We start from the raw sequence: 11,182 nt of genomic DNA, 5'->3' as shown, positions 1-11,182 counted from the left end.
GCAGCCTACCCTGGCGGTCGATTTAATGCCTACAGTTAGTTGCTATTACAGTCATATCAACAGTTTGAGAAGAACAAATTAAACACAGTAGGAAATGTATTTATTTGCGCGATTGCCTAAAAGAATAAAAGAAAGGCGTTTTCACTTCTGTAATGATGGATTAATGAATTTGTTTGGCTATATTTTAAAGCAAGCTCGTTTCTTTATGAATATCTCCGTGAAATGAAACTGCGCTCTGCATTCATTGTCATACAATTTCTGAAAGATTTTCTTCAGTTCACAAACATAACATGTCACATATGTCAGGCGTTTCCAACTTGGAGAGACCCTCCGGAGAAGGAAATATTAAATTAAAGCCGCCACTCGGTCCTCGGGTTATAGGATCATACATTAGTATTAGGGGATTCCCAGCTCTCATTTCTTTTCATTTCGGGTGGTATAAGCCGGAGGACGTCAGTCCATCACAAGGCGCATGCGTGTGACTCATTGCCCACATTCGCACGCGGTTGGCGATGTAGAGATGCCTGTTTGCTTCGCGGAATTACTTTATACGGAAACACCTTAAAACACATGACATATAGAAATAACATACATAAAAACTTGATTAAACCCCCTACTACCACTATTAATGCATCATTATTCCTTAAAAAAGACAGTTGCCTTGTATTTTACTTGGGTCTGAAATAATAATAATTATTATTATTATTTACATTGATTTATGTTGGGAACAGGTGAAACAAAACCGTAAACACAATTTCTTGACCGACGCGGGTGCGCCGGGTCGTTGAGTCGCTTCAGTTGGAGAAAAGTTGATGACCGAAAATAATAACCAAGCTTGTGGAAGCAAGACGGCCTAAACAATAAACGAGAGTGAGTTACAAAATTGTAAAGGCTGTAAAATGTAACTGCAAAGCATTGCATAAATAACTCATCACCCTTCAATAATTGTCTTTTGCTTCTTAATAGTGTAAATAATACTTGAAGGACATTAAGGTCAAATGCTCCTGCATCCCCTAACACAGTGGTTCTTAAACTCGGTCCCAGAACCTCCAATGTCTCCAAGCTTATGCTGACCATCTATGGCAGGGTCCAGAACTGTTATTTCCTCGAGGGTCAAATTGAGCCCACAAATTGAGGTCCACCGTGTCTGAAGAAATGTGCTGACCTGGGGGATGCGGGTGGGAGTCCACTGAATGCCCACTGCTTTATGAGATTGTTATTAATGGAAAAGAGCTATTCTACCGCAGAGCTAATTCCATTTCCAAACTGTCATACATTTGGTGAATGGTGCAACCTATTATGCGGTATAATTTGATGGCTGGGATACAACCACAGGGAACCGGTGGTATTGCAAGCAAATCGAGTCAGTTATTTGCAAATCATAGCTATATTTCCCTTCGATTGTAATTCTGTTACTGTATATCTAGCCAAAATGTCTGAATGTACAATACCTGGTGCAGCAATGCTCATTTCACACTGTAGAGGGCAGTGTGCTCACCTCAAGGACACAAATCTCAAACATAAAAATCCTCCCACAATCAGCTAACCTAGTTTGACAAGATGTTGTAGGAAGACTTTCTCAATCATTTAAACACATTTATATTTATACAAGGCAGCTTGTAGATCAGAGCATTTAATTACAATATGTTTATTCAAGAAATCAGAGATGAACAACAAAACAATACACAATCGCCTTGTGTAATTCAGTGGCAAAATGACAGATAATTATTTATTGTTGAGAGTAAAACTGATCAAAGGGGCATGGGGTCTGGGTATGGGGGGAGCTGGGTTGAGGACACCCTCACAGGTGTACGAGTGAGAATATTGGCTTCTTTACACTTCAAATAAACAAAGTAAATCCAATCGAGTATTTCAGACAGATGACAGCCTTCTTAGGAGACCTTAGTGTGCTTTTATCTCCACACTGTTGAAAATATGACCCTCACCTCCTGCCTTTCCACATCTTCCACAGTTTATGTCCTCTGAATGGGTGGCCGCATGCCCCATCTCTGCATCCCAGCCTTGGGCCTTTTTGGCCTGGGGCTGCGATTGCCCTTGGGGGGCTTGGCTGACTGGACAAACTGGCTGCCTGCACACACCCCACCCTGCAGAGGCATTTTGTATCTGCGGCCTTCCGTGAAGCAGGCTAACGGGCTGCTGGTAGCGGTGCTGTACTGGTTCCTCTGTCAAAAGGCAGCACGGCCGGTCGGAGGACATCTCGCCGGTCTATGTATTCCATCCACGTCCCAGGTTCACCGCTCTCTGTCGCTTCGTTCGCTTACAGAGGTACTCCGTCCCCTTTGTGGAGCTCACATGTCTTCCTGGGCAACTTTGAAAAGGACAAAGGTTTATCCAGTGCTGGGCTTTTGGTAACCAGTTGTTATGTATCTTTGGGATGTGGGCTTGCTCCTCTCTGTGGCGTTGGAGAATCTGTCAGTCAGTCCATGACTGTTTGAGAGAACAGAATGTTTTTAGGAAACTCCAGGATCTGGCAAGAGTACTGAGTCTAACAGCAGTGTGACAATCTAAAAAAAAATCCGTCATAGGACGGTAAACAACATCAATTCTTAGTGCAATTGTTGGTGCAGATACATACCGGTGGGTTCCTTTAATTTGATAACTAAGTGGATTCAGTTGACGGCAGACTGTCAATAAGAAGAATGTGACTACTGGTCATGCTATATCTACAGAAAATAAGATTAAGGATACTGCTGGCTGATATCGATTTGGATAACAAGAAAATGAAATATATAACATTCTGGCTTGGTGTATATTTACTTTAAAAAATGAATAACACTGTTTTGGATATTTAATCAGTCTTGTCTGTGACGAATCCACCTGCATCACTCTGCCAGCTGCTCCCATGCTCAGGCCTAACTATAGCCACCATTCGCTGTACTGACCGCATAACGAGACCAATGAACAGGAATTTCCCTTCTAAAGACAATTAAGTCAGATCATAGGGGCTGGATGGGTCATCTTACTATTTTTTGTATTTGACATGTTTTGAAAAAGAAACTTTTCAGCAAGCGTCTCATATCAATAAAATACATTTACAAATGTTTTTAACAATGTGTGTTTTCATTTAATTTTATAAAAAAGCATATAGCTTGGTAGTATGACATGTTTAATTAGATTATTAATATATATTTAGCTTTACAGCGATACTTATTATGAATTATAATTGTATATTTAAATTGTTGACATGATTTATAAGATTATGTTTAGCTCGATAGTGGCATATTTTTATTATGATTATTATCTAAAGAAGTTTTTATTTTTTTAAGGTCCTGCTTAAAAGATCCTTTAATTTTTTTCCTCCTAATGTCTTTTGTCCCAGCGGGAGATTTACAGCTTTCTTAATTAATTTCTTTTCAAAAGGGACACTTTTATATACATACTTCCAAAAAAATTGTTTCAGGTTTCAGGTACGATAAAGTGTTTATCCAGACAAAATATCCTCCTGCTTTCATTACTTTAAGGTCATTGTAACTGATAATAATTGTGAAATACTGTGAAACCATGATATTTCCTGAGATGCTGAAATACTGTGATAATCTCATGCAACTGCAACCCTAGGTATATGATGTGGGGTTAATGATAAGGATTATGCCCATTGTGAGAAAAGGCGATGAATCTGGGGCTGGTATTTTCCAGAAGTGTCCCAGGTGCTTTGTATGTTCCAATTTGATTTTTCTCTCTGTAATAGCGAAGGAGTTTGTTTACAACACTCACTTTGATTCATACACTTTAAAGCAACTTTTACTTAAGGGAAAGTTACATTGTTTTTTTGTCCAATTTTTGTATACATTCCTTGATAATGTAATGTGTACTTCAAACACTGTAGAGAGTTGTAGTTCAAACCATTCCATGAATGAACAAACCCAGGTATATGTTACAAACTAATCACGTCAGTCTGGTGCTCAGGAGTCAACCAAAAGCCACTGTGAGCGTCCAGGCAAATCACTGTATCTGACATTTCATCAGGGTTCCCTCCAGGTCGATGTAGAATTTTACACGAAGGTCAGGCTCTATATCAGTTTTCCCCCAAAGGCCAAATTCCATCAACAACATTAAGCCAAGGGCCACTGGAAAACTGATGATGAGATTTGCCAGGCAAAGGGGCCACACATTTTCTTCTCCTAGGCCACCTCCTGCGGAACCCTGCTGCATACGTTCTTCACGCTAGAACTGGTATTATCAGTTAACAATCGTGTGCAGTTGTAATACATGTGCAACAATGGCAGTGTGAACAAATTGCAAGCAAAACAAAGTCTGTAGCAAACCCATGGAGCATATGCCAAATATACTGGCGGATTTTCAGTTTCTTTCCCTCATGGTTCATGAAAAAGAGTAAATTTTTATGATATTTTTAAAACCCTCTTCTGTGGTTGCTTATCTTCCCCTGCATGGCCTCTAGATGGCACAGTTGGACGGTGCTCAACAGAGAGCAGGATCTCATGATTGGGGGGACAGGTGTCACTGCATCGCTGACTCTTCACAGTACCGTGGCAGACACATGCACTGGTGGAATGCATTTTTCACTGCACGTTTTGCTGTCCATCATGGCGCCTCTACGTTGTTTTCGTCCATGGTCCGAGCATGTCGTTCTCACCATCATGGTAAAAAAAGCTACACGTTAGATTAGAAAACAAGCCCTTTGTCACTTGCTTGCAGTGGACATACGCATTCTGTGCTGCTGTGTCTAACATCCTACTCATCTCAGAAAAGAACAAAAATAAAAGCAGTAAATAAAAACAAATGGGGAGGTGTGACGCAGGCGTGGGGGCCCTCGAACTCGGCCCCTGTGAGCAGGTTTAGCCCTCCATCACCGCAGGACAAGCGAGGCGATGAGTGTAGTCATGAAGAGGGTGACAGACAGGGATATCTCACTGGCTCCGCCGCAGTCTTCAGCGTTCTCCTGCAACATAATTGTAACATCAGTGCTACGTGTCTGTTTGGGGACCAACACATACAACTGACCATGTAAAGTGACTGAGGAAAAATACACATCGTCTAGATTGTGGTTAAACTAGTTGTGCCAAATTTTTATTGTCTTGTTTTTATTAATACTGCAGTTCTTAGAGAAAGAAATCCAATGTTTCAGGACTACGAGAGGAGCCTGACCTCAGGGTGGAAGGCGTGGCAGGAGTCTGGTCTTCTGCGGAGCTTCTGTGACCTCATCCTGTCGCACTTGACCGAGGTGTTATGTGCAGAGTGGTTAAGGACTCACCAACGAACATGGCCGTCAGCAGCAGACACTGAACATTATTACCGACAGCCATACAGACACTGAACATTATTACCGACAGCCATACAGACACTGAACATTATCACCCTTTTCTGCGCCTAGGATTGTAGGAGGGGCAGCTCATACACAGGGCAGCAGGTTGTTTAGTGCTCATGGTAAACTTGGGCAGTATCAAATCTTCTATACCATCCAGACATTATAATGCAGTATAATGCAGTATAATGCAATTCCCTCGTATTCTTATTTATTCTATTTATCCCTTTTGTATATTTTATTTGTCTTTGTATCTATATGTGTGTGTGTGTGTGTGTGTGTGTGTGTGTGTGTGTGTGTGTGTGTGTGTGTGTGTGTGTGTGTGTGTGTGTATATATATATATATATATATAAAAATAACATTTGAGGGGCGGCATGGTGGTGCAGTGGTTAGCACTGTCGCCTCACACCTCTGGGACCCGGGTTCGAGTCTCCGCCTGGGTCACATGTGTGCGGAGTTTGCATGTTCTCCCCGTGTCGTCGTGGGGTTTCCTCCGGGTACTCCGGTTTCCCCCCACAGTCCAAAAACATGCTGAGGCTAATTGGAGTTGCTGAATTGCCCGTAGGTGTGCATGTGTGAGTGACTGGTGTGTGAGTGTGCCCTGCGATGGGCTGGCCCCCCATCCTGGGTTGTTCCCTGCCTCGTGCCCATTGATTCCGGGATAGGCTCCGGACCCCCCGCGACCCAATAGGATAAGCGGTTTGGAAAATGGATGGATGGATGGATATAACATTTGCTCACGTTGTGTAACTTCTGTCGGTGCTGTGCTCTTGGAAACCGAATTTCCCAGAGGAATCTACCCGAGGGATTAATAAAGTTTTTATCTATCTATCTATAAAGTATTTTGGCAGTGTTTTCAGAAGCATTGCTATTCTGGTCTTTTGTAGCCTTGATGATATGATTTGTTGAGTAGGGGTCCCACACGATAAATTTCACCAAGCAATGGTGGGGCCTAGCATTACCGCGGTACGCCACATTACTGCAATACTGCCCAAGCCTAAATCATGGTAGCTTTGGTCTGCTTTGGGGTGCATATGTGTGTGGAATTCTGGGATCATTTGGAATTTTGGTGCAGTTCCGATATCTAAATGAATCGACATTCAAATTGGATTACTCCATCATAAAAACATTGTTTGACACCTTAGAGAAACATGGATTTTTTAATTATTATTTTTATTATTTTATATTTAAAAATTATTTTTATTAAACACTAATTAAACACTGGTATCTAATCGGTGCTTGAGATCGGCCGATACCCAAAGCTCTGGTATCGGTGCATCCCTACATGACAGCCACTGACAAATGGAGACAGATTCCCAGTATGTGCGAACATACTTGCCCAAATAATCCTACTGTTTCTGATGTAGGTTATGTCTCTACGCTTGCAGTGTGGATTCAGAGTTTGGCCAGCTAAGTGGCCATTCCTGAAAAGGAGCAGTTCCCAGAACGGGAAGGATATATTTGACCTCTTTGGGCTCCAAGGTGATGGGTGGGAACCTGCGGGCACAGTCGCACTCGCCCTGGACGACCAGCATGAGCAGGTTGCTGTTGGCGATCTGCTGCATCACAAACATCCTGGAAAGCAGCAGCACCGGTGCCTGTTAGACGACTGGAACCCAGCTTCGTTTCTCACAGCCCCTCCTGCCGCTTCACACTCAGGATGGAAATAATGATGTTCAAGCACCGCCTCAGTTATTCCCGTCGTCACAAATGACATCCGTGTAATATTATGCAATTTTAATATTTTAGAACGGCAGATGGTCTTGTCTAGCACTGTCCCAACCAGTCAACAAAGAAGGCGAAGAACCGGGGCCCTCTGCAGCACATCCAGTCACCAGCATGGCACATTTCAGGCCGGAGTGGCGTTCAGTGCCGAATTTGAAAGGCGAGTTGTGTTTCGTCTGGATTCCAGCGGTCAGCCTGTGTCTGCTAGCGTCCCGTCGAATGGGCAGCTTACAGGGACATTTCCAGAGACGGCTTTTCTTTCCCAGAACCACCGCGGGCCTGCGGTCCTGTGCCAATGCAAACTGTAGCCAGAACAAAACCGGCTCTCTCGGGGCGAGCCAGGACCGCACGCCAATCCGCCCCAACCTGCAGTACATCCGTGGCCCCAGGGCGGGGAAAGGGCCCGTGCCAATTGCCCACCAGCTGGCACTAGCTAAGGAGCCTCTGGGGTCTGATACCCTGGTTATGTGTTTTCCTGCTGCAGGAATGCTGGCAACAGAAGACGACCACAAAGCAAACTCAGCCAGCTCTGGGCTGTAACTAAGGGTACTGGGTGAGGTGCCAGGATCTCCTGAGGAACGGGTGTCTATGTCATTTCCTCCAGGTCAGCCGACCATAGAGCATAAGACAACAGGTATTATAGAAGCGCTGCCAGTCGCCAAGGGGCCTGTGTGTGCTGGGGACGGGGGCAGTCAGCCGGCTTCCGCCTCCTGCCCACATAATGGATGGGGGCCCGCTGGCCGCCATGGGCATCCTGAACAACGCTTCCGCCAGACTTTGTTAGCATTGCTCGCTCCGTTAGGTCTACCCAAGGGGGGGTTGAGTCGATGGGCGGAAAATGGTGGAGGGCGATCGAGGCGATCGATGCCAGGCATGCCAAATTCAGCGAGACGGGTCTCTTCCAAACACAGATGTTCGTGAAGCAGTCCCCGGGGCTGGTACCAGAACGCGAAGCCCCAGTAAGCTTTATGATTCTGCAGTTTGTGAGAGTTTTAAATCGATCATAAATACAGTAATTGTGCTTCTAGCCCAGTGGATGCATGAGGTATTACACTGTTCTGGTAGAAAAGTTGTGACTACAACAGAACTGCATTGTGTAACATGAAGTGCAGAAGGAAGCTGAGAGGTACCTGAAACACCCCCTCCCTGTCTCACCCACAGCCTCAAAAACAGATTACTTCTGCCTACCACTGGCTGTTAACAATCCTTCATTAGTGTGAATAAGAGTTCTGTGTTTAGGCGGCCTACAGTGAACATAGATCCCCAAAATCTTGTTAAATATTGACCCCTAGTGGTGGTACAAGTGCGTGATCACCAATCTCCTGCAGATTGCTTCATCTTTCATCATAATATTTGGAAATGTACTTCGACTTGTAAGATTAACAGCTGCTGGCTTTCCCTGGTTTTTAAATATTTATTTCACTGGGAAGTTTCATTGCATATTAAAAAGTCACCTACTTGCCTATATAAATAGGCACAAATCTTGCTAAATTGACGTCTAGTTTGCCTGTGTAAAAACATTTTTTTTTTCTTTCAAATCTGCAGGCCGGAATCTTGGCATGTTATTGGATGATTTTTTTTTGTTTTACCTTTGTTGAACCTGAAATAGGTCTGGGAAATTTCTAGAAGTACCTGTCAGGTGTCAAGATATGGCATCCAAAGATTCAACAATAATTTGTGTTCCACATCTACAGTAGGCTCTATTCTCAGAATACTAACAGCTAGCAGAATTTCTAGTTCTCAGAAACTCGGGGCCCATCAATGCAGTTAGGTGAATATGTGTCCATAAACCGTCTATAGTATCTGAGTGTGCGTTTGTTCCCCTGGCTTGTGCAGTGCTATGGTTGGGCTCCAAACTCTCCACAACCCCGTGCAGGATAAATGGTCGGAAGATGGATATATGGACTTATGGATGGGCGTTTACCTTCCTGTAATGTGTAAATTCATCCACCAGGTGGTGCTAATGTTGCACAATTCACAAATTCATTTGTCATTCATACTGTTAACAGTAGTGGATGCTGGTCATCTTTTCAGGTTTCCATTATTAAGACTCACCTGGGTTGGGTGTGTGTGATGGGTAATAGTGTATAAATGACGACTGGCTTAAGTCAATTTAAGGTAATTCCATCTGCACTTTCCTAAGGCTTCTGCGCATCCCTGTAAACTGTGTGGGATTTTTCTGGCTGGAGAAGACAAAGCAGGATGAGTCAGGTAATGGCAGGGCTGCACACCGCCACTCTCGCCATCCCGCCCGGACCGCGGCAGTTTTCCGAACTGCCCCCATGCGGATTTCCCAGGTGCCTCTGCCCAGTGCCTTAAGTACCTAGACGGTTCCCGCATTCATTTCACCCAGCAACTGGCCGAAATTAAGCTGTGAGTGGGTTGAAGTGGGGGAGGGGGCTAACAATGCAGGGAATGTGTGATGGAAAGGGGTGGCAGTGGAGGACAGGTTCGGAGGGCCACTGGGAGGTGTGGCCCCTTACTTGTGACAGCGGCCACACTGGACAAAGCTGTTGGTCTCTTTGACGGACGGCGTGTAGATGAAGCTGGGGTACTCCGTGTCGCACGGCTGCATCACCTCCACTTTCTTGTGCTTGTGGGCTGTGGGGAGCAGAGAGAGAGGAATCTGTCCTGGACACCTGCTGTTCATTAGGGGCCATGCGCACAGGCACAGAGCTCTACTAATGAGTGTGGTGTCCGTGTCTCTGTATCTCAGAGGCTTTTCCTGGGCGTTCCCTCTGCTTCCCGCAGCTGCTGTGAGCAGCAGCTCATAGCCAGAGTGGCAGAGAGGAGCAGGGGGCCAAGGCGCGGCGCCGGAGAGGAGCTGGGGGCCAAGGCGTGGCGTACGGCGGCGGAGAGGAGCCGGGGGCCAAGGCGCGGCGTACGGCGGCGGAGAGGAGCAGGGGGCCAAGGCGCAGCGCGCGGCGGCGGAGAGGAGCCAGGGGCCAAGGCACGCCGTACGGCGGCGGAGAGGAGCAGGGGGCCAAGGCGCGGCGTGCGGCGGCGTAGAGGAGCCGGGGGCCAAGGCGCGGCGTACGCCGGCGGAGAGGAGCAGGGGGCCAAGGCGCAGCGCGCGGCGGCGGAGAGGAGCCAGGGGCCAAGGCGCGGCGTACGGCGGCGTAGAGGAGCCGGGGGCCAAGGCGCGGCGTACGGCGGCGGAGAGGAGCAGGGGGCCAAGGCGCGGCGTGCGGCGGCGGAGAGGAGCAGGGGGCCAAGGCGCAGCGCGCGGCGGCGGAGAGGAGCCAGGGGCCAAGGCGCGGCGTGCGGCGGCGTAGAGGAGCCGGGGGCCAAGGCGCGGCGTACGGCGGCGGAGAGGAGCAGGGGGCCAAGGCGCAGCGCGCGGCGGCGGAGAGGAGCCAGGGGCCAAGGCGCGGCGTGCGGCGGCGTAGAGGAGCAGGGGGCCAAGGCGCGGCGTTTGAAGAGGAGCAGGGGGCCAAGGCGCGGCGGAGGAGAGGAGCAGGGGGCCAAGGCGCGGCGTGCGGCGGCGGAAATGAGCAGGGGGCCAAGGCGCGGCGGAGGAGAGGAGCAGGGGGCCAAGGCGCGGCGTGCGGCGCCGGAGAGGAGCAGGGGGCCAAGGCGCGGCGTGCGGCGGCGTAGAGGAGCCGGGGGCCAAGGCGCGGCGTACGGCGGCGGAGAGGAGCAGGGGGCCAAGGCGCAGCGCGCGGCGGCGGAGAGGAGTCAGGGGCCAAGGCGCAGCGCGCGGCGGCGGAGAGGAGTCAGGGGCCAAGGCGCGGCGTGCGGCGGCGTAGAGGAGCAGGGGGCCAAGGCGCGGCGTTTGAAGAGGAGCAGGGGGCCAAGGCGCGGCGGAGGAGAGGAGCAGGGGGCCAAGGTGCGGCGGAGGGGAGGAGCAGGGGGCCAAGGCGCGGCGTGCGGCGGCGGAGATGAGCAGGGGGCCAAGGCGCGGCGGAGGAGAGGAGCAGGGAGCCAAGGCGCGGCGTGCGGCGCCGGAGAGGAGCAGGGGGCCAAGGCGCGGCGCCGAAGAGGAGCAGGGAAGCCGCTCTACTCCCACTCTGCAGCTCTGTGCGGATTCAGCTCCCTGCCTTATGTAAGGTGGTCTCTGTGGCCTAGTACCCACATGCAGGCTGACCTGATGCTCTGTGTGTGAGTGTGTATGTGGGGGGCGGCTTTTGTGCAGGTGTGTCTGTAGCTGTGTGTGCGTGCGCAGGTGTGTC

At 48.4% G+C, this 11,182-nt stretch overlaps 1 protein-coding gene across 2 annotated transcripts in view; it reads right to left on the bottom strand.

Annotated features, from left to right (window-relative positions):
• Positions 1-3,735: 3,735 nt before the first annotated feature.
• Positions 3,736-11,182, bottom strand: part of cacna2d4a (calcium channel, voltage-dependent, alpha 2/delta subunit 4a) — a 76,437-nt gene continuing 68,990 nt past the window's right edge. For both annotated transcript variants that reach the window (XM_049009424.1, XM_049009425.1), the window contains 4 exons: positions 9,494-9,611; positions 6,740-6,860; positions 5,128-5,205; positions 3,736-4,921 (listed from right to left, as the gene is read on the bottom strand). In XM_049009424.1, coding sequence (XP_048865381.1) covers positions 4,829-4,921; positions 5,128-5,205; positions 6,740-6,860; positions 9,494-9,611 — 410 coding nt within the window. In that variant the 3' untranslated portion in view covers positions 3,736-4,828. The remainder of the gene's footprint in view (positions 4,922-5,127; positions 5,206-6,739; positions 6,861-9,493; positions 9,612-11,182) is intronic.

This window comes from Brienomyrus brachyistius, chromosome 3, assembly GCF_023856365.1.
Source record: "Brienomyrus brachyistius isolate T26 chromosome 3, BBRACH_0.4, whole genome shotgun sequence".
Lineage (NCBI taxonomy): Eukaryota > Metazoa > Chordata > Actinopteri > Osteoglossiformes > Mormyridae > Brienomyrus > Brienomyrus brachyistius.
The sequence above is the reverse complement of the archived record's forward strand: the minus strand, read 5'-3'. Positions and strand labels throughout refer to the sequence as shown.